Source organism: Leiobunum rupestre, chromosome 2, assembly GCF_980474605.1.
Source record: "Leiobunum rupestre chromosome 2, qqLeiRupe1.1.hap1, whole genome shotgun sequence".
Lineage (NCBI taxonomy): Eukaryota > Metazoa > Arthropoda > Arachnida > Opiliones > Sclerosomatidae > Leiobunum > Leiobunum rupestre.
Window position 1 is genome coordinate 62331179 of NC_143385.1, and position 23642 is coordinate 62354820.

At 35.9% G+C, this 23642-nt stretch overlaps 4 protein-coding genes across 6 annotated transcripts; 3 read left to right on the plus strand and 1 right to left on the minus strand.

The window, feature by feature from the left end:
- Positions 1-6857: 6857 nt before the first annotated feature.
- LOC149958658 (E3 ubiquitin-protein ligase RNF8-like) lies at positions 6858-8369 on the plus strand. The gene has a single exon (XM_090167233.1). It carries the CDS (start codon positions 6858-6860, stop codon positions 8367-8369), a length of 1512 nt encoding a protein of 503 aa, XP_090023359.1.
- Positions 8370-9127: 758 nt separating this feature from the next.
- Positions 9128-10114, minus strand: l(1)G0004 (RNA-binding protein pno1). The gene is made up of 2 exons (XM_090164993.1): positions 10010-10114; positions 9128-9837 (listed from the first exon to the last, which is right to left on the minus strand). The coding sequence occupies exon 2, from the start codon at positions 9825-9827 to the stop codon at positions 9135-9137; it is 693 nt and encodes a 230-aa protein (XP_090021119.1). The 5' UTR covers positions 9828-9837; positions 10010-10114; the 3' UTR covers positions 9128-9134.
- A 149-nt stretch (positions 10115-10263) lies between these two features.
- LOC149958660 (uncharacterized) lies at positions 10264-13153 on the plus strand. 3 transcript variants are annotated; one of them, XM_090166020.1, is made up of 3 exons: positions 10264-10339; positions 10405-12835; positions 12899-13153. In XM_090166020.1, the coding sequence occupies exons 2-3, from the start codon at positions 10428-10430 to the stop codon at positions 12939-12941; spliced, it is 2451 nt and encodes an 816-aa protein (XP_090022146.1). In that variant the 5' UTR covers positions 10264-10339; positions 10405-10427; the 3' UTR covers positions 12942-13153. The 3 variants fall into 3 exon arrangements, with proteins under 3 accessions (XP_090022146.1, XP_090022144.1, XP_090022145.1); XM_090166018.1 differs by having other exon boundaries at positions 10405-13153; XM_090166019.1 differs by having other exon boundaries at positions 10276-10333; positions 10405-13153.
- A 6787-nt stretch (positions 13154-19940) lies between these two features.
- LOC149958661 (uncharacterized) lies at positions 19941-22205 on the plus strand. Its single transcript, XM_090164994.1, has 4 exons — positions 19941-20292; positions 20361-20486; positions 20553-20663; positions 20726-22205. The coding sequence occupies exons 1-4, from the start codon at positions 20047-20049 to the stop codon at positions 21473-21475; spliced, it is 1233 nt and encodes a 410-aa protein (XP_090021120.1). The 5' UTR covers positions 19941-20046; the 3' UTR covers positions 21476-22205.
- The last annotated feature ends 1437 nt before the right edge of the window (positions 22206-23642 follow it).

Consider the following 23642-nt stretch of genomic DNA (forward strand, 5'->3'; position numbering starts at 1 on the left):
TTATTGGGAACTCTAAAGCTCTCACACACCATACTATGACTACGCTTTCGTACTATATTAAAATGATTACGATTTTCTATATTTGCAAAAAGTATTATTTTATTTGAAGAAAAATTGACGGATTTTGAAATGACGTTTTAGCGCGCGACACTACAGGTACATGTCTTGGGCACACAGCCTTCTTTGCGTGCTTTTTTGACCATAACATGTAGAGGTATTTTCACGCGCAAAATGAATTTTAAAAGCCGTCAATTGATGACTGGTTTCTTTCAACCCTAATTTAAGGTTGGGACTTTTCATGTGTGCCCTACAAGTTCTACAAGCTATCTCACGTATTTCGCTAGAAATCTAGCCTTTATACACAAAAAATTTGAATGTGAGGGAATTAGTGGTCAGGTGACCCCTAATCTCAACCGTCGTTTCGAAGTATCTTGAAAGGCAGCAACGTCGAAGTGGCACCACGACTCTTTACTCCCGCTGTGTTTTCCGACTCTTCTTTTCTACACAATACATCCATGGACTAATTAATGTATACACAGGGACGGTCCGCATAGGAAATTTAGCGGCTAGCGATTGCTAAATGTGCCCTCGAGCGGCGATTGTGCGAACTAACGACAAACTGAGTCAAGGGGGATGGAAACGGGAGGAAAGGTTTAAGGGTACAAAAAAAGCAGTCGCCTTGCCGGCGATGTTGTAAGCTCCACGTGCGTTTGGTAAATGAATTCATTTATATTAACAATTAAATTGATTGATATTAATTTTTCGGCCCATACATTCGAGACGTTATTCTCAATTTGTCCAGACAAAAAGAAAATTAAAAAAGTGGATTTAAGTGATTCCGATAATGGTAAATCAAAGATTTTTTTGGACAAGGCTTAGAAAAAGATGAACAGGAAAGGTATAAAGAAATCTTTCGTGTGTTCTTTATGACAATACTTCGAATCACTTTTACACGAAGGGTAAACACACAGCTTTTTCCTCATAATTAATTTGTAAAACTACTTAAATAAATTAAAGCTCTTAAATCATACACCTTATTCAAATGAACGAAAAAAACCGTTTGTTTTTCAAATCATAAGCAGACGCCAACATCGATAGACTCCAAGACTTGCAGATAGAGGGCAGCATCGTTTTTCCGTTTGATGACGTTTTGACTCGGCAACTTTGCTTAAGGGGGGAGGAAAAGAGGGAACAGCATTAACAAGACTTAGTCGCCGATTTTATGAGAGAGTGGCGTTGTGCGGACCGTCCCTGTGTATACATTAATTAGTCCATGATACATCCATTAGTTTAATCGAATCTCGAGGAGTGGGGTTTTTACACAAAAATAACAAGAAATATATACAATACAGAGTGGGAATTCCGTCCGAAATTTGGTTACACTTAATTTTATTTATACTAAATTCTAATTTTAACTTATCTTATATCATACACTTAAATCCTATAATTAATCTATATTTTCTACATCCCGGAAGCGTTTTGTGGATCGAGTCAACGACAAATGTCTGTCTCCTGATTGGCTCAAATGATGACGTAAAACGCAGAAAGGCACCGCCCATCTCAGCCCCAGATGGTAGAACGGATAATGATATAGTTCGATATTCATGGTTGAAATGAATACATTAATGACATAACCAACAATAATATTAGTACACTACAAAAGAACCGGGAAGAGGCAGGTTTTTATTCCAAACAAGTGACTAACTTTGAAAATTTATTTTGAGCTTTTTGCAAAGAAGAGAGATCAGTAACTAGGTGTGGAGTCCAAATTGGGAAACAGTAATCGATAAGTGGTAAAGCCGGGGAGTTAAAAAATTGTTTAAAGGGATACCTCACTCACACAAAAACTGGTTTTGAAGAACACTGCAAGTCTGGATTTTATGTTACCCCTATGCCTCCCCCTGTTGTGAGTGATGGATCCCTTTAATAAGGGGTGGGGATCGAAAATTTAATCTGAGGTATCACCTCCTTTGTCCCTTGCTAATGAGCTGTTTTTCCCCTTGTACATACTCATTTCTCGCTCATTGGCTCTTTGTGAACTCCCACTACCTTGGAAAGAGGCCCACATAACCCCCATCCATAAAAAAGGTTCTAGATCTGACCCCACAACTAACCGCCCAACAGGGGCGTATTAACGATTAGGCCTAGTAAGCACGTGCCTAGGGCGCCATTTTTCTAGGGGCGCCAAAACTGTGATAAAGCCCCACGGTCGAAGTACATGGGTTGCCCCTACTTAGCTGACCAACCCGTTAGACAATGCAAAGGGGTGGAAAATTATTCTGTGCCTAAAGGCGCTGAAAGGGTTAATCCGCCCCTGCCACCCAATTAGCAATCTCAATCAGGTTCCAAAATTTTCTGAACACCTAGCCCATGACCAAATTACTTCTTTTCTGCACAGTACAAATTTTTTCTCCCCCTCACAACACGGTTTTCTTTCCAAGCGGTCTTGCCTGACGAACCTGCTACATGCCGCTAATACTTGGTCTCGTTGGCTTGATGAGGACTATAGTGTAGAAATTATTTTCCTAGATTTTTCCAAGGCTTTCGATTCGATTCCGCACAACATTCTTCTCGAGGCGCTTCAGGTGGCTGGTATTGAGGGGTCCGCCTTGTGTTGGTTAAAGAATTACCTCGTATACCGTAAGCAAAGGGTTGTCCTGCAAGGTCAGGCTTCAGCTCGGAGTACTGTGAACCAGGGTCCCCTGCTCTTTAACGTTTTAATTAATTATCTGTCTGCTGTTGTGTATGTTGCCTTGATTTTACTATTCGCTGATGACACAAAACTGTCTCACAAAATTAAACTACATTTCGACAATTGGGCACTCCAGGCTGACTTCGACGTGGTAGTTACCTGGGCTAACTCTCATGGCGTATCATTCAACACAGCGAAGTGTTTGGTGCTACATCTCGGGCGTAAAACCTAAACTATGTTTACACTATCATGGGCTCCGCTATTTCATCGACTCTTTCTGAACGTGACCTCGGTATCACAATGGATCCCAGCTAGTCTTAAATTTTCGACTCATACTCACAAAATTACTAATTGCATATGCTCCATTGCTGGTCTAATTCGACGCAACTTAAATTTTCGATCCCCACCCCTTCCCCTGTAGCACATGAAAACGTTTTAGGGTCGGGGTACGGTCGAAAAGTCGCTTAGTCGACGACCAAATGCCGACCTAAAAAAGTCCGAACTTTTTTCGACACTAAAACCGTAAATCATTTTTTGGGACTATTTATGGTCGGTATGCCGACCATTATCCGACTTAAAATAGACCTTACATTTAATTATTACCCCTGTAGCACAAAGAGTCGATTTAAGGTCGTGCTTTGCCAATTAATCGCTCAAAACTGTGAAACTTTGGCGATTTAATAAAACAAATTGAAATATTTTTAAAATAACTTCCTTTCTGTATTATATTTTTTCGAAAAAGATTATATATTCAATCTAAGAATGTTTAATTATTAAAAATCTCTCAGCTCAAGTAGGTTACATTCGTATAGCTAAATATGTTAGGCTAAGATATTATTAATGAAGATTCATCCGTTACTTTTACTATGCCCTAAGAAACCCTAGAACTCTGTACTCTAGATTTAAGAGCTTTCCGATTGACGGAAATAAACTCATTGTTTCACTCCCGTGAGTCCCGTTCATGGAACTTGACCAACTACATACACGTATATAGCTATTTATATAGCTATATTTACGGTTTTATTTGGTCATTTTCAGTCTCATCAAATATCAAAAAGTAAGTCGTTTCGACGTAATGATACAATACATTCTAAGTCGGGATGACGTCGTTTCGGAGTCGGTTCTTAGGTCTATTAAAAGGCGGTAAAGAGTCGACGTTTTGTAGGCGGCCGACCCTTTTACCCCTAGGACATTTCGACCCTAAATCCCAAGGTCGGCCGACTTTAGTGTTTAGTACCTTTTGCCGACGTCGGCCCGACTCTAATTTGCTACAGGGGTTAATATTAAACAATTATTTAACTCCCTGGCTTTACGACTTATCGACTAATTTACTGTTCCCCAATTTTACTCCACACCTAGTTACTGATCTCTCTTCTTTGCAAAAAGCTCAAAATAAATTTTCAGAGTTAGTCACTTGTTCGGAAAAAAAAACCTGTCCCTTCCAGGTTGAAAACCCTAGGATTTCAGCCCATCTCCATAAGTTTTTCTATAACGGCCTCGATCTCAATTTCTCTGACTTTTTCACCCTCAATTCTGAATCCACTACTCGAGGTCATACCCAAAAGCTGTACAAGCCCGTGTAACAACCCGGCAAAACCATTTTCCCACAGCATCATTGTTTAGCCTGCCGGATGATATGGTCACACAAAAATAACACCTAGCTGAGAAAACCTAGCGTCTCCCTATCTGCAGTATTAGGGTATTTCGTAGTATTATTTTTTCTTTGTATTGTTCTAATCATTTTGTATCTCTCTTTTCTAGTGTACTAATATTATTGTTGGTTATGTCATGAATGTATTCATTTCAACTATGAATATCGAACTATATCATTATCCTTTCTACCATCTGGGGCTGAGATGGGCGGCGCGTGACCGACGTCATGAAAGCTAAGCCCCTCCCATCCTAGCGACTGAGGTCAGACTACCTAATGCAGTTCGATATTCATGGTTGAAATGAATACATTCATGTTATGTACCTACTCCCTGTATTCTGAAGCTTGGACATAAGCCCCTGAGGCTTTCCAAGTGTTTTCTTGAATAAATAAAGAAACCGAGCGAGTTTATGAATTTCAATAAAGCTACATTGGGCTGACTAAAATTCCGACACAAAAAATTCCTTCTCAATTTAGAGGTTTTCCATTGGCTTAAATACATATGTTAGTAGCTAATAGTGTGTCTCCCAAAATTACTAGGATGAATAAAAGGGTTAAAATCTAACGTAATCCACCTTTTTACTGTTCGTGGTGAAACAAACCGTTAGTGAAGAATTTTGAATGGAATGAAGGTACAGTGGCATACTTAGGCTTAGGAGGTTTGCAAGTTCAATATGCGTAGTTGATGATTAATGAAATTAAAAACGACTTCGTTATATTTGCATATTTAATAAAATATTTATGATATTTACAATGAAAGTCCGACTAGTTTCGTCGTGCCTAGCATGACATCTTCAGGGACTGATCATACTGATAATTGTCTTATTTTTCAAAACTTTACCTTCTATTTAATAATATGCTTTTTCTCTTAGAAGCTTAGCCAAGATAAATGTCTCGCACTCTGCTTAAATTCAACATTCCACTGTTAAACAACATAAGAGATAGTACTCAACGAAGACCGATATTTACAATGTTAAATAAAGTGTTTTTAAAAAACGGATATAGGTGGTTTTTTTTTTTCGCTTGTCCGGGGACAAAAAGTGTAAAGTTTTTACCCTAAAACGTTTTATTCGCCTGTTCTTGGGGTAAGATTTACCCTGTCCCGAATTTTGTTCGCTTGTTCCGGAGTATTAGGGTTACACTTTTTACTCCTCCTCGAAAGGAGGTGTAGAGGGAGTAATCTAGTTTTGTCGTCTGCTTAAATTTCGTTTCACGAAAATATGATGGGAAACTTTTTATAAATAACCTTTAACCTTTAACTACTCCCTTTCTACTCCAACTCGTTTTTTTCGTCAAGACAGAATTGTAGTAAAATGACGTCATATGGCTACACTTTTTAACCTTCTCAAAAAACCCAGAACAGGCGAAAAAAAACCACCTATTGTAGTAATTATAGTCCTGAGTTGTTTTTCCACTAGGCTCACTGAACTTCCTGAAGTAATTTTTACCAAATCATCAATTTGAAAGCCCACCGTTTGTTAACATTTCAAATTGCCCGAGGCTTAAGAAAACCCAAACTTTTAGCTGTACAACGACACATTATCGTCCACCGCAAATCGTTTTCTACATGTGGAAAGGAAGCATCGAGGAGCCATAACAACAAACAACGCAATAGTTATCCAAAACGTTTGCATATAAGAGAAAAATCTTTACGAGTAAAGAAACAGTCTACCATGTTTAAAAACTACATTAAACTCGACTCAATTGACGTGGGCCAATCAAATGCGGATTCTTAAGGTGACGTAATCCATAATCGAATTATTATTTTCAGTAACTCAAACTAGATGGCAACGAGTCGTTGCTGTAGTCACTCTTTGAATCGTGATTGGCTGATAATGACGAAACCTCCGAAAATGTAATTGGCCCATTTTGTATTTATACGGAATCATTCTATGTTATTAGATTTCTATGGTTTTGGCTCTTTTGCTTACTTTATTTTTGGCCCTTTATCTAACCCAAGGGTAATATTTATTGTTTAATCGGGCACCCTTGCCAAAAATTTAAAAGGTTTTTCATTAACGGCTGCGTTCAACAACTATCAACGGAGAAAATCCGCTACGTCAAAAAATCTAAAAGTTGTTGTACGATTTATAGTTCGCTGACTTAACGAACAAAATATCGTCTGCTACCCCTCCTTTAACTTTGTTGAATGACGTCACGACACCGATGAGCAACGGAAAAACCATCTCGCTCAGCCGATGTTTCCGCTGAGTCTCCGATGATCAACGTGACGTCAAAACCGGAAGTCAAAAACCCGTTCAGCAAAAAACCGCTGACCGTTGAGCTCAGCGCTGAGCTTTTTAAGAGTTGTTGAACGCAGCCAATATTTCCGTGAATTTGTGTTTAATATTCACCCAGAACTGGTAACATTGCCATAATAAGCCTGTTGTCATAGAGTATATACTCTATGCTGTTGTCATTTCTTATTCCGTCGATTGCCAGTTACAATCTGTTTTGACTGTGTAAACTACATAAATTTTATTTTATGTACTAGAATTTTAAATTAGCAATAAAATGGCTACTGCTGCAATGTCAATGCCAAATAATTCGCATTCGAACACATCAATTTCAATTAATAAACAGTTTAGCCTAGACTGTCTTACAAAAGTCAATGATAATGGTCGAGGTGTACCAATATTCTTTGTCAACTTTAACCGCGTCGTAATCGGGCGCTCAAACACCAATTCAATTTGGATTGACTCAGAAAACGTTTCCCGAAATCACGCTGTACTCATGAAGTGTGAAAACCAATGGCAAATCAAAGATACGAACAGCACGAATGGTGTTTACATTAACAACAACCAAATTACACCAAAGGTTTACTACAAGCTAGTTAAAGGGGATGTAATCTGTCTTGGTCCACCCAACATCTGCAATTTTAAGTTCGTTCTAAACAGTCATGATGCTTTATCACTTCCAACTGAGTACCACAAAGTCCCTTGCTGTATATCTTCTAATGGCTGTATCAAAAATGTTTCAGCAATGGAGGTAGACCCACCGAGTCAATTGGATGTGCTTAAAGCTCATGCAGATCAATATGATACATTAATTTTGCAAAAGAGTAAACCGAAAGTTCCCAAAATAGCAGATGATATTCTAATGGAGAATGATGAAGATTCGGAAGCCCAGCTTTTGGAAAGCAACTTCAACTTAGCTGAATTGATATCAAAAAATGAACAGCTTTTAAATGAGAAGGATGGTGTCGATCATTCCCTTGAAGCAACCAATGCTGTTGATAAAATAAAAGAATTGGAAGATAAACTACGCGAAACTACAGATGTTGCTAAAATAACTCAGAAATTGCAAGAACAATGTGAATCATTGACTAAAGAAAAAGCAGCTATTGAAGAGCAATTAGTTACAGAACGAATAAAAAATGTTTCCCTAATGCAACAAGTACAGAGTTTGGAAAGAGACAAAGGACGTCTGGAGCAAAATAATGAGGAAATACGTTTCACATTGTTACGCAAGAATGAAAAATTGGTGCAGGAGAAAATGGACGCCGAGATGAGGGCTAAACAACAAATCGCTGATGCTTTAAATACCCAAATTGAGATACAAAAAGAATTTGACATTGAAAAAGAAAAACTGAATGAAGAACGCATTGAAGGGGAGAAAAACCTTTTACAACAGTTGGAAGATATGCGTAAAGAGCTGCGCAAAAAATGTCGAGACGCCGATAATTTAAGTTCGGAATTGTTAGCGTACAATATGTCCAATGACCAAGCTTTCTCCAACGCTCATCGTCAAATAACGGCTGTCATGGATGTAGAATTGGTTTGCTCAGTTTGTTCAGAATTCTTCATCAATACAGTCACCTTGGGATGCACTCACAGTTTTTGTTATCAGTGTATTAATGCGTGGAAGAAAGAGAAACGTGGTTGCCCCATTTGTAGAGCTGATATCCAGATAGAAGTTAATTGCGTCATCATTGACAATTTCATAGAAAATATGGTTCTTAATTATTCCCCTGATGAGAAAAAGCACAGAGAAAAAATTAAAGAGTCCCGTGCCCAATCACAATAATCATAGCATCCAAATTCCCCAATATTCTTTTTAAGGTATATTCCAGTTCAAATTTGTTATGTAATCATTAAATAAATAAATTTTATATTCACTCAAATCATTTTTTGCAAACAAAGTTTTGGAAGGAAAAATACTACTAGCTAAAACAAACTATTACACCAGGAAAAATGGCTTATATAAGTAATTTTTACATTTTACTTCAAGTGGAGTAAAATACACCCTAATTTAGAACCCTGAAGTAGTTTGGCAGGTAAATAATTAAAAAATGACTCAAGCCTATGAAGTTCTATGTATGTTTTTCCTATAAGTATAAGGATACATCTTTCGATAGAGATATTATATACTTTTGGTTATATCAAGAATGTATCAATTCATTATTAATAGTAACAGGGTAAAATTAAATTTGAGCTCTATTTGTAGGATTTTTTTTTTAAATATAGGATAATTTAATTTCCAGGAAAACAAAGTTTCAGATACTTATGATGGGAGTTTTGTTCAAAATGCTTGTTACTTTTTTCAAAAAATTCCTAGTAAAATAGGAAGGCATTGGAAATACAGGAAAAATTATAAAGTCTAAGAGGCGTGGTCACAATGTAGTAAGACTAACTTTGGTTCAATAATGAGTAAATAGTAAAAATTTTATTTGTTTCTATAGTCTATTTTTATTTTTAATCCCATATTTAAATTATAAAAGAAAATTATATTCTTTAAACATCTTTAATCATGTAATTTTACAAAAAATTTATTTACTATTTGCATTTTTATTCAAAACCTTTCAGAAACTCTACTCGCAATTTGTTTCATATTTCCATAAACTTTAGACGGGGGACTTCCCAAAATTAAACTACAAATAGCTGTTCTGGCAGCTCTGATATTCTGATATGAACCCATAATATGAACTTTCTTATCAGCTAATACGATTCTAGTTTTCGTGACATTTTCAATAGTAAATTTGGTTTTTCCCCCTTTGCCGGCTAGCCTTCCAATGGCCCTAGCTAGATGGTCTCCCTTCAAGGGTTTGACATCCGTGACCTCAAAAGATTCTAGAAATAGTTCATCAAGTCTTAGTAGTGCAACAGCATCATCCACATCAAAGCCTAGAGTAAATGCACGAACAAAATCAGCTGCTTTTTGTAGGTTTGCAATATCATCTGTATCTTTGCTCATTCTGATTTCCACCGTACGATTTTTAAGATTGAATCTGATTTGTAAATGTAAATGTTCAACGATGGGTGTGAAGATTTTCATCCAGTTTTCTTTGAGAGGTGTGTATCTGTTAGCAGGAACTGGAATTTTTCTCATTTCAATGTTTCCATCCAAATGTCGAGCTTGTTTCGCATGGCTGTTTTGTTTGGAATCAGTATCCATGTCACGTAACTTCCTTTTCATGCCTTTCTTCCGAGTGATCTTTTTAAAACCTTGATCTTGGTTATCAGGAACAGAATTTATGTTTTCCATTTTTGGTAAGCTATGAAAGAAAAGGTTACCTTAGACTCCATACCATAAATAAGTGTTCAGCTGCTCAGCATGCAAATATAGCAAAGGCTTAAAATCTAAGCTACTACATTCTTAATTTAATGGGTTATTAAACCGTTGTACAGATTACGATTGAATGTAACATAGCAATGTGCGAGTAATACCTTGAAATATTTCGATCCGTATTAAAACGCTTTAAACTTTAAAGCTTAAATTTATTTCTAAACCACGTGTAAAAAACTAAAAATGATCACTCAATGATCTGTTTGGAAAGGAAATTTTTATCTGTAAAGGATGGCAGTACTGCGAATATTTTTAGACAATTTCCCAAAATTTCTGGAAGAAAATCGGAAATTTTTACTTTTCTGTTTGACATTCATACAAGCCTTACAAGGCCGATTTGTTGTCGTTAGTAGCAGCTGTTTCTATGACGCAATTTTTTTTAAAAACGTGATAACCCGTTACCCGGGGCCCATCCCCAAGCGAAAGTAAAAGTAATCTTTATTGTTATCTGTTGTGGAAATCATAATTTTAAAAACTTAAAATCATTTTTTTTTAGAGTTTCTTTCTTCAATCGCCAAAATGGCTGAAGAATACTGCTTTAAAGTTGTCGAAGGTAATAGAGATTGGGAGACCTTAGACACAAAGTACTTACTACTAAATAAAGAACGAATGTTAATAGGCAATGCCACTCATTGTGATATTAAAGTTGAATCTAATGCTCCAGAACATGCTGTTGTATTCCAGGGCTTCTCACGTTGGTTTCTTAAGAATATCTCTAAGAATCATGAAATATTTGTAAATCATAAAGCTATGAGTGACTCAAATGGATATCATCTGAAAGTAGGAGATGTAATTTTACTCGGAAGTGTTACGTTAAAATTCACAAAGTTTAAGCGACATGAAATTGAAGTGTCAAATTCTAAGATAAACAAAGAGGTAGTTTATTTTAATAGTGACAACCATAAAAACTTAGACCAAGAGTTATCACAGCAACCACCTTTGAAAGAATATTATGGGGAAAATTTAAAAAAATTATCATTAACAAAATCAGATTTTGAAGATCCGCAACATAGCTTTTTCCAGAATCCAAATAGAGATGTTATCCATGACAAAAGTACAAAAAATTCAGAATTGCCGGAAAAGTACCTTAAACTTTTAAAAGATTACCACCTAAGTCAACGATACATTTCCAGCTTGGAATCGGACATAGAAGAATTACATAAATGTTACAAAAGTGCCTTTGATGAAGAAACTAAAAATTTTATCTCAAAATTAAAGAAATTGGAAGAGGATAATGACATGAGTCTAAGTTATGTTGCTAGCCTCGAGTCCGATTATGAAGAATTAAAGAATTTCTATCAGACACAAAATGTAAAGAAAATTGAAGAGCTGGAAATTGAATTGCGAGCAGTTAAAGTTAACCATGATAACTTCCGAACTGAAGTCATGGTGGAACGTAGCAAATTAACTTTAGAAATATGGCAAAAAGATATGGAACTACTAGCTGAGAAGGAATTAACCTGCCAACTCCAAATTCAGCTAGAAGACATGAATAAAACCCACGAGTGGACTTCATATCAGAAGAGTTACCTAGAAACCAAGCTTAGTGATTTGGAAAAGAGTTACTCGCAAGTCGACAAGGTTAGTTCGAAAAATCAAATAGTTTCCAAATCTCTTGATAAAATGCGTGCCAAATGTTGCGACTTGCGTAATCAAAACTATCAGCATAGTAAAATGATGCAAGATTTAAAGCAGCAGTTAGTGGAGAAGGACAAACTAAATGTTGACTTTAGCACCCGAGAGGAAAAATACAAGAAAGAAGCTATAGACCTACAAAAAGAAATTGACCATCTGCTGAGTGTCAACCATCTCGAAAAGGATTCCTTAGAGAAGAATCTTAAAAAAGTACACGAATTGAATGGCAAATTGAGTCTTAAAGAGCAAGAGTTATTAGAGAAAATTTTAGAATTTGAAGATCTCCGTAAAAAATACGACAACCATTTAGTCAATTCCAGAACCAAAATCAGCACTCTTGAATCTGACAAATTACAACTTACGCGGGAAACTGATTCAAAATTGGAAAAGCTCGAAGATACTTTGAAAGAACGCAATTTGGAGGTGGAACGAAAAATGAATGTAATTTCCAAATTGTGTACTCAGATAAAGGATTTGCGTCAATCTAACTCGCACATTTTAAAAGATGTAAAAGATTTGTTGGATAAAAATACTGGGTTGAAGAATGAAGTTGTGGCTTTCCAAAAAGAAAAGATGGAATTAGTTAAAGATTATACCAGTAAATTAGTTTTAAAAGATGAACAAATTGGGGATTTGAAGTTAAATTTAATGGTACCTGAAACCCAACAGTATGGAACCAAAAAACTGTGCCAAGAAGATAAAGAAATTCAGCGTTTGAAGGATAATGAGCTGGTGTATATATCAAAATTATCTAACTATGAGAAACAAGTTCGTAATTTGGAATCTGAAATGTTGAAAAAGGAAACCACCTTAGATGCCTTCCGTTTCAGCGTGACGAGTCTGGAAGCTGATTTCAACATGCAAAAACGAGCGAGTGAAGAGGTGTTATCCAAAGAAACAGCCCAGCATTTGGAAACAAAGGACAAATTGAGAGAGAAACAGCAAGAAGTGATAGAACTATATCACGTTTTCCAGAATTTGCAGATGGAATACCAGGAGAGTTTCATGAAACATATGGAGAGTGAGCTGAATTGCGCTGTCTGCTCAGATTTGTTGAATGAAGCCATAACGTTAAACTGCACCCATACATTTTGTTCGGATTGCATCTCAACATGGAGACGTAATAAGAACGAGTGCCCCATTTGTCGCGGTAACATTTTGCATGAGGTTAAAGTTCCTGCTATTAATAAATTTATTGAAAAAGCCAAAGTTTATATGAAAGAGAAGTCACTAATTAGTTACCATGAAAAAAAAACAGTTTATGCAACAGCTTCCCCATCCTACACCCCAACCTCTCCCTCATATTCCCCAACCTCTCCATCCTTTGCCCCAACCTCTCCATCCTATGCCCCAACCTCTCCCTCTTCAACTAATTACTTCTCCTTTCCTCATGGATAAACATGAAAGTGAACATTCCCTCATAAATTGCAAACCTAAAAGGTAACCAAAAAAGTTTTTGAAATAATATATTTTCTTAATTTTGATAGATTTAAAAAATTAAAACTATAAACTTTTAAATGTTAAAAATAATTAGATGCTTAAGCCTTTCAAAGGCTTATAGTCTTTATATATTTTGTATATTCCAACCAAAATAAACGATGTTGATATTATTTATATGCTATAAATTTTTTAAAGTATATTTTTGTTGATTCTAACTTTATTGGGCCTATTATATGTTTAATACTTTCATAATTAAAGTTAATCATACTTCTAAACTAGTTAGTATATTGATTACTAGATGGCGGTTGGAGCTCGTTCTTAACCTTAATTCCCCCCCCCCCCCCAATCTGATATTTGTCCGCATTAGGTGACTATTACGTAATTAAAAAAGGAAATAATTGAAGATTAAGTCATATTTTTTTAAAGAGTCCATTTTTAAGATTCTATTTATTAAAATATCAGCAAAAGTTAGATTTTAATACGCTAAAGACTTATTGGAATATTTCAATCATTGTAATCTAGATTCAATTAGTCTAATGTGACCGTAAATTAAAAGTAAAACCGTAACCATTCCTCTATGCCGTAACCGCCCGGAGAGTTTTCGAATAACGACATTGACATTTTTATCTAGGCCATCATATCATCACATTGTAGTCGCGTGTTGCAGTGTTGTGCTAAGCAGTACATTTGTACTTTTTTAATACGTTTTGTAATTTGTAATACGAAAATACGTTTTGGTTTTTTATATTCGTATTTAGTACGTTTTGAAAATTTATGATATAAAAATACGTTTTGTTAGTTTTTGGCATATATTTAGTACTTTTTTACCACTTCAGTATCCCTTTAATTTATTTTTTTTTAAATTTAAAAAACATCGAAAATTGGTTACATAGATGGCAACCTAAGCGGAAAATCGAAAAGTACGTTTTTCCAAAAAAAAAACTTGGAAAGTACGTTTTGTGATTGGAGAAAGTACGTTCCCGAAAACGGCCGGAACAACACTGGCGTGTTGTCCGTGACGGTCATTGATACTGTTAGCTCCCGTTAGTTTTTCCTCTCGTTTTACCACTCGATTTCTAATCGTAAAAACGATTTTAGACAAGCGCGTTGTTTTATCGCTATTTATTTTTAAATACGTAAAATACAAATATATTTTAAAAGATTTTTTTGGAGATCGGATAAATTACCCAATAAATTATGGAAAGAGAAATTGAAAGTGCAATTTGTCCCGACGAAAATATAGGCTTACATAAACCTACATGTTTAAGTAGAAACTTCGAGTCAATTCGAACGATTAGAGGTAATGAAAACGACGAAATTAATCGACTTCGGATGGAAAATAGTCGAATTTTGGAAGAAAATCGAACTCAAAAGGAAGAAATCTCAACCTTGAAATCGCAGAGAGAAACTTTGACGCGTAACATCGCGCAATATTTGGAGGACGCCTTTAAATGCCCGATTTGTCTGAAAACACCGACTGACGCTCAAGATTATCGCGTTTTAGAGCGCTGCTCCCATCTCTTCTGCGGAGACTGCATTTCCCGAAATGAGGCGTATAGTAGAAGATGCCCTCTTTGTCGTAAAAGGCAATTCTTCGATCACGTTAAGGTTCCTCAAATTAAGGAATTCATTGGTAGTGTCAAATTTCATCTACAACCGGAAGTAAATGTAGATTTATGAAGTACAAACCGTGGCGGATTATCCAATAGTGGGCGCCTAGGGCTTCGTGGTCTTTGGAGGCCTCGCAAATTAAATAGCAGTTAAAAGACACACACTTTTACTTAAGAGCGCCTAAAATGAGAAATTTGCACCCTAGGGCCTCAAAGAAACATAAACCGCCACTGAGTACAAAAAATGTGCCAAATTATATTTGACATTTCATTGGTATTGGCAATAATTTCTTAATTTATAACGCTTTAAAGGCATTGTTGTATGTAATATAAAGAATGATGAATTGCGTTGAAGTATTGTATAACGTGGAAATAAATATTTATTTTTTTGAGTTGTGTGCGTTAATTTACTTGGCCGAATTCCGTTAAGACCAGTGGCGTAGACAAGGGGGGTTCCGTGTCCAAACCCCCCCACCTTGAGCCTACCTTTGACTGCACTAAATTTCCACCCCCTTCTCGACCCCCTCTTAACATTCACATACTTCGACCCCCCTTAAAGAATTTCTGGCTACGCCACTGGTTAAGCCTATCGTCAATTTTAGCCAATTTTTAAGTAAAAGGTTAGGAATTCTAATTATCAATTTATTTAATCAGATAATTTTAAAATGTTCGAGCTACACAGTTATAATATACACTGTCTACTGAGAAAGCATTCCCCCATCCATCTGCCACTGTTGAATGAGAGTAACCTGACAGCGAGTCAACTTTTTAACCTACTTTTAGTTTCATCTTCAGATAATTTTGCCAATTTAATAAATAATGCAAATGTACGTAATCTTTGTAAACACTGTGTCTTATTTGAATTGCGGTAGATACGATTTTCTTCCGTAAAAATTAAGATGTCACTTTCAAACGTGTATTTTGCAAAATGAAAGTTGACAGTGGTTGCGGTGTTACGGTTCTTGTGACCTTGAACATATTGTGGGGTAGACGGGCGGCAAAATTAGCATTGCGTCATATTGTCGGAGGACATAAAGCGTTAAGGTTAGTTAACGATCAGCTCCCGCGTTAGATCTATCTTTATCTTCCCATTTGGTTTTGACAAGTTTAGACACGCCTTTTGAGAGACGCTTGGTTGATTTTTATTGAGCGGGATTTTGATGAATGTTGATAACCCTTTGTAACGGCATTTATTATTGTTTATAAATATAATAATTGGTATTATATTTTTTCAATTGATTTATACGGCGTTCAATATTTTCAGGTGGTGCCTGAATTTTAGCCTACCTGATTATTAGTATTATTTATTATTAAATTCCTGCTATCAATTTAATATATAAATCAGATTATGGAAAATACAATATCTACGGACGATAATTTAGGCACATTGCAACATCTCAATCGGGACTTAGATGAAATTTACGCCAGCCAAGAAGCCCAAGATCGTCGCAGTGACAAAATAAATAAAAAACTTTCGGAAGAAATTGAGAAACTGAAATCTGGACTGGAAAATAAAGAAAACGTGATCGCCCAAATTGTGCAAAATTTGCGGGACGCCTTCAAATGCGCCATTTGCCATGGCATTGTTGCGGGGGCCCGCGTCTTGAACAAGTGTTCTCACTTGTTTTGCCACAAGTGCATTTCTAAAAACAGGGAATTTAGAGGCGAATGCCCAATCTGCAAGGAATGGCAGATGTTTGCCCCCTTTCCCGTGCCTGCAATTGACGAATTCCTCGAAGGCATCGTGGCACATTTACCACCGGATATTTTAGAATGAATTTGAATAAATCTCAATCCGGAAAATTCATTATAATTATTATAATTATTTTTTATGCAATAGAGGATCGACCGATTTCTGCTGTTGGAAAATAATTCACGTTTTCTGGAGGCTTCCAATTTATAAATATTATTATTTAAATATAAATATCATTATTTATTTTATTACGTTTTAATTATAAATTTAAAATATTTTGGAAAAGTCTAAAATAGAAAATGTAAAATTATAAATGTCTTGATTACGTTCCGATAAATTAACGAATAAATGATGTTTTTCTTAAATGGTGGATGTGTTAATTAATAAACTAAACTGAACGTTTATGCCAGAACGTATTTTGCGTTATGAGTCTTTGCGTACGGGAAATAATTTTTTTCAGATGCCATGAAGAATTAAGAATACGAAAAACCCGAGGGGCAGGTCACTTCCTTGATTCACGACGCACCCCTCAAAAGACTAAATCCGATTTAATCGTGATTATTTTGATTAAATTCAATTTAAACACGATTAAATTAATTAAATCACGTTTAATCATTATTAGAATGTTTAAATCTGATTTAATCACGATTAAATGATTAAATCTGATTAAAATGATTAAATCAGTTTAAAATGATTAAATCCTGATTAAAAAATTTATATCGTGATTAGTATGATTAAATCGTACTTTAGTTTTGATTTTAATGATAAATTCTCTATTCGACCGATTATATTGATTAAATCGTGATTAAAATGATTAAATCGTGATTAAAATGATTAAATCGTGATTAAAATGATTAAATCGTGATTAAAATGATTAAATCTAATTAAAATGATTAAATCGTGATTAAAATGATTAAATCGTGATTAAAATGATTAAATCTAATTAAAATGATTAAATCGTGATTAAAATGATTAAATCTAATTAAAATGATTAAATCTAATTAAAATGAGTAAATCTAATTAAAAAGATTAGATCATGATTAGAATGATTAAATCATGATTAAATAGATTAGATCATGATTAGTATGATTAAATCTCGTTTAAATCGTGATTAGATTTTTTAATCTTGATTACCCTGATTTAATCACGATTACCCTGATTTAATCACGATTACCCTGATTTAATCATTTTACTATGATTAAGACGCACCCAAAATGGAAGTGACCTGCCCCTCGGAAAAACCGCACAGTGTGCTATCTACTCTTCTCGAGTGCGCCAAAAATCACTTCCTAAAAATATGCGCACTGATTACAGGTAATGCAAAATTCTCGCCTTAATCTGTAATCAGTGACGTAATTACTTCCACCAAAAGTGACATAATTAAAAAATGGTCATTATACGTCACTTTTGCTTCTACACAGTCAAAGCTAGTCTTGAGCACATCGATTTAAAAAAATCGGAAGCAAAGTAAAACTTGGAACCGAACAAGTTATAGCATAATAATACTTATGAAATAATGTTTCGTTTTTTAAGATGGCACCCTAGACCTAAACTAAGATAGTCTAAACTGGGACGGAGCATCGGTATAAGTGTAACACCATGAATTTGTTAATTTATTTCACTCGCATTCTATTATCAATTAAATTACTATTTTATTTAAATAAATCTTCTAAACACAGCCTTGGCACAGGGGGCACATGTCCGCCCCCCCCCCCGAAACGTATGGTCGTACGTACAAATATTTTTATTTTTTTTCAACGGTGTGACTCCCCCCCCCAAACAAAATCCTGTACTGCCCGCGCCGGCCAGTACACTTTTTAGGGGGGTAAAAATGATTACGCGACGACTTTTTTTTACGGAAATACTCTATAAATTCCGGTTCCTTTTACTCTCGCGTCGTCAGCTCGACATTTTTTACCTCTCCGAGGGGACAAAGTCCCCTAGGAGGGGTTATACAACGACCGTGTCTGTCTGTCTGTGGGTTCGTCTGTGGGTGTGTCTGTCTGTCAGGACTGCGAACGCGTTCGCATTTTCGGTGCAAAGTGTAATCACTGCGTACGCAGTTTCTCAAAGGGTTGGCAAAACCACCGTGTGACGGTGAGCGTTAACGGATGCATTTGCGGTTTGGTTTGGATGGTGTTTTTTCGCTCACCGTCGTGACGGTTTGGTGTATTACGGTTTTTGTAATGTTTATGCGTAGGTTGTGAGTGTTGAATTTGTTGTGTTTGTGTTCTGATGGATGTGCATGTTGAGTCTGTTGTGTTTATATGGGCGTTTTCTCTCCAACTTCTTATTAACGACTTTGGGACGGACCCAAGGTTTGTAGAGAAGAAATGCTGAGTGTAATGCTACCTCTCAACGTCCAATGGCAGGGTTTCCACCAGTTGTACACGGTATTCGTCTTTGTATCAATTTGCGATCGCATCGGGCGGGATTTGAACCCGAGACCTCCTGATTGACAGGCGGACGTTCTACCACAGAACCACCGACACTTGTTACGCCTTATTGAAAATTAGACCTTCAGCTTTATCGGAAGCGTATTTAATAGAGTACGAAATTTTGGTTTAATTGAAATAGAATTGAAATTGAAATTATTGCATCGAAGAAATTCTAATTTAGCGTTTCTCTATTGATTAAAAACAAATGCGCCACCCAGGTTTCGAACCCAGACCATTCGGCTTGGCAGTCGAGCGCTGTACCACAGAACCACCGATATCTGCTTAGATTCACTGAAATTAAGACAGGCATCGTAAGCATAATAGGTAATAAAGTCTTTTTTTATTAATGAATTTATGAAGGCCTAATCTGGTATTTTTTAAAGGTTAAATCTTGTTTTCGCGCAGTCAGCCGAGATTAGAGGGTTAAAGGGTAGACCCTGTGGGTGGTCCACTTTCTTAACGACCTATATATAGTTCTGTTAATTCAAAGGAGATAATTTAACGTTAATTGCTTTAAAAGCTGGCGGTTAGTCAAGTGGCTCTCTGTGCTTTGTTGATGGTAAGGTTTTTGCTTCTTGTAAATACATTTGGTGTGGATATTTGGATATCTACGATTTCTAACGCAGTCAATGATTTCTTGGGTGTGCGAGTCATTATATGATATTGGAAATTGGACGGCATTGGTCTTTTTCATGTGGTATGCGTCACAACGTCAACAGGAAGTGAACGAGTCGTCCACTACCAGATATCTACGGTATCTTCATCAAGGGCGAGTGTTGAAATGAAATGAGCGTTAAAGATGCGGCAAGTATTTCGTAAGCGAGTAATTCCAAAAAGCCTCTGTAGATATTTCATTAAAATTTGCTTCGTATTATATTTAACTGATAAACTTGTTCTGTAAAAGGGTTTAATTCAATTGTGCATTGTTATAGTACGTCTAACTTACTGTTGTAACTACTTAACTTATGATATTCTGAATAAATTAAAATTGGTCGTTTCGTCTCAATTATTTTAATTATAATTAAAATTTTATACCGGGCGGGATAGAAATGGGTTAATAATTTAACAAATAACTCTAAATTGCGGAGATATATCTTTAAGGGTTATCTCGAGAAATTAATACCACTAGGGACAATTCTTCCGAGGAGAGGTATATTTTGGCTTGCCAACTTGTTATATTTACGGTTGGTGTCTTGGTTGTGGTTGTTAGGGTCAGAACAAAGCTGATTTGATTAATAGGAACTACTGTTATTAATCCAAATTATGATTTTAGTTTGGATGTTTTTAAATTATTAATGACTTGTGAGAGTTTTTAATCGAAAATGGGTGTTAAAAGGTGCGCGTATCCGCGCTGTAAAAGTGACTCAAGATATTCTCAACGAGACTATATGTCAGGGGTAAGATTTTCCCCATTCCCGAAACCGATTTCAAAGCCCATTCTATGTAAGAAGTGGCTTGCATGGCTAAAAGAAGCCAGGGAGGATTTCAATTTGTCTAAAATAAATGAAAACACCTACATCTGCAGTAAACATTTTGTTGATGGTAATCCAAACCCGATTCATGACCAGGTAAGCTCTTACTGATCGAATGATAAGTAATTTTGCAAGTAGACTAATATTGTTTACCGCTTATTAAGCTATTTCTACGTGGAGTGGATTTGGAACCAGGAAATTTAACGCGTACTGTCCAGAAAAGTATAATAAAACCCAAGAAACGGATGTCCCCAATAGGGAAACAAACTTCAAGGACAATTGCAGTTAATGTAATAAATAATTATAATTTTTATTAAGACCTTAATAATTAAATAAAGTTTTGCATGTTCTCTTAGCAAAGCATGGTATCGATATTGAAGCCTATTCCTGAAATGGGTCCACAAATTGAAGATGTTGGTTTACATTATGATACACCACTTACTTATTCTGTTATAGAATCAGACATCGTGAGTATTTGTTACCTTTAGCTCTTTGAATGACTAAAACCATCAATAATTCATCATTACAGCACAACGTTCACCTAAGTACCAACACCCTTGACTTAAGTGGTATTAAAGCCCATGAAGAACAAGAAAGTATTGTTGAAGCTACACAGTACACCTCAGTGGAACAAACGTTAAAAGCAAAAGGCACCGAAACTTCATTTACCTCAAAGTTTAAAGATTTCTTAAACACGGAAGAATGGATTGCATTAGAAAAAATGGGTTGGTTTTGGAGCTTAACCGACAAAAGGCTGGAACTACTTACCATTAGTGATAAAACGAATAATATTTTGATTCGTTTAACGGTTAAGCCCGATGGTAGTTATTTGTTAAATGTTTTAAACCAAAGAATAGAACAACATAATTTGATCACTTTACCAGAAAAAATAGTAGACTCTGTCACGATATTATCAGTTTTAAATGACCTTAAGAAACTAAATGTCTGCAATGGAAATGGTGAAGATGAAGTAGTACAACTGCTTAAAGAAAGGCAACGCGGGCATTTTCTGTGGAACACTGCGAGTCAACATGACGATAGTTGTACAAGATTAACAGAGAAGAAAATCTGTGTCAGCTGTTCTCGCTTAAGGAATTACGCATTGCAGTCGTTATCAAGAAGAAAGAAAAACAAAGGGCTGAAGTATAAAAGCCATTCGAAAGAAGTCCTCATTGTAATGTTAAGACAATCAAAAGAAAGCGAAAAAAATACCTCAAAGAAACTTAAACGTTTATCACAAAAAGTGAAAAATTTTATTAAAAACCAGGAGATTACGTAATAGGAAGTGACCATGAATGTTTGAAGGAAATTCATGGTTTCTAAGGAATTATTAATTAGTATCTTACAAGATGATTTTCTTTCTGGTCACTTTCCTAACCGTCTTTTTCTTTGTAGTTTCTTCCTCAGCCTGCTTCAATTAACATATACTACAAATATTAAATACCTTTCTGTTAGATATCACCTTAAGACTATCAAGGCCCCCCTAAATTGGAAACGAATGGGATTTTAACGTTATCTAATGACTGGCCAAACTGGTGACATGAAAATCTTAAACTTATGCACAAATCCCCCAATGCATGCTACTGGATGGTAAGAGTAAGAGGTAGTATAAGTGGTAGAGGTGAGAGGGGGTGGGGTATTTGCTTCCTCCAGCGCCTGTCTAGTGCTGAATACATGCGCCTTTATGCCCAATTCAAACTTAGGGGGGCCTTGATAGTGGAATGATATCATTTATAACATTTTTACAAAAATCACCTGGTGTTGGTAATAACAGATAATGCTCTGGAAGGGCTTTGTTCTTTTTTTTTGGAGAGCAAACTTATGGTGACGCCAAAAAGGGCTTTAATTAGCATAGTTTGTTCTCCTATGCATATATCTCATTTTATGGTTACACTAATTATGACTTTAATATAACATACTAAAATTATTTGAAACACTTCTTAGGAGGGTTTTCATCATTTCATATAAGTTATTTATATTAATAATTTTTATATATTTCAGCTAATTCTAAGGGATCATTAAAATTGTTTTTATCAGAAAGGAACTGTTTTAAATCAAGAGAATTTGATGAGCTTTCCTCATCCTGATATGCTTTAATGATAGGCTTAGCCTCTGTTGATTTTGACAGTACATTTCCATTAAATATTAAATGTAATGAATTTTACCACATAATTTTTATAAAATATTAAATTGTTTATTTGAACCAATATTTAAATCACGAATGTTTTTATTTATACTTGGGGATAATTAATTTTCAAATACGTCGTAATACAAAGAACCAATGAAAAGCGCCCACGGTTTTTGAACTGTAGCAGAATGATCTATGGGTTCAATGAGAATTGGAAAACTTCCCCGGAGGAGTTTATAGAGTAATATCGGCGTGACGTATGTCGACGTCACCCATGCTTTTTCCTATAGATAAAAAACTGCCCTCAAAATGGCGGCCATAGCCCAAAGCTACAGAGCGATACTATATTATGAGCCTCTTAGCGAGATTTACGAAAACGAGACTTCCCCCATATCTCGACCATAACTACGCGGGCCACCCGTTAAACAAAATTCCATTTCTAAAATTTCTTTATCTTAAATACTAATAACGCGTTTTAATAACCCAATGAGTATGTTCCCCAATAGTTCTTCCTATAAAGTAACACGGCCTTCGGGTTTTAATGTAGCTCTTACGTCACTATATTTAACTTTTCCGACACTAGGAGCGCGCGCTCCAATCACGAGGACCTTCCTATTTTCTAACGCTCTTGCAATTCATTCTAGCGAAGCTCAGTCTCGCGACGTAAGAGCAATATGTTTACTTCACCTTTAAAGGGAATATAACCTCAGGTATTTGGTGTGGAACACCAAAGCTTGCAGCTCTGGCCGCTCTTGCCTTTCGCTTTAAAAATGTTTGGCGCCACTGTACAGGGAAATTTGAAAAATTGAAGGGGTCTTCCATAAAGATTGCTTTGCAGGTTATATTCCCTTTAACAAATTGGATAAGCGTAAGAAATTTATAGAAAGAATTATTAAAAGCTTCCAAAATTTTACTAATTATGAAATTATATAATGTTGCGAAACCACACCCAGCAAGGCGCAACTAAAAAGCTGGAAAGTTTATCTACCATCTAGCGAGTCAAGTATTCATTAAGTAAATTGTGTCTATGTTATTTGCCCCTGTAAAGTAAGCTTTCCCCGTAAACCATTGTAAATCCGAATAGAATCTGATGTGTCTATAAAATACGGGAGGTCACGTGAAAATGTTTTCCTACGTCACTAGCTAAAGCATACGTCTATAATATTGTTCCATAAGTTGGTCACTTTGGGGATTATTTTACTGAGAGCTAGTAACGGAGTGACGTCATTACAAGAAAATCTCCCCCTAGCGAGGCGCTGTCAAAGGCTACGTGTGACGCGGGAGCAAGCGGACGCAAAACGGCGACGAAGCCCGTAAT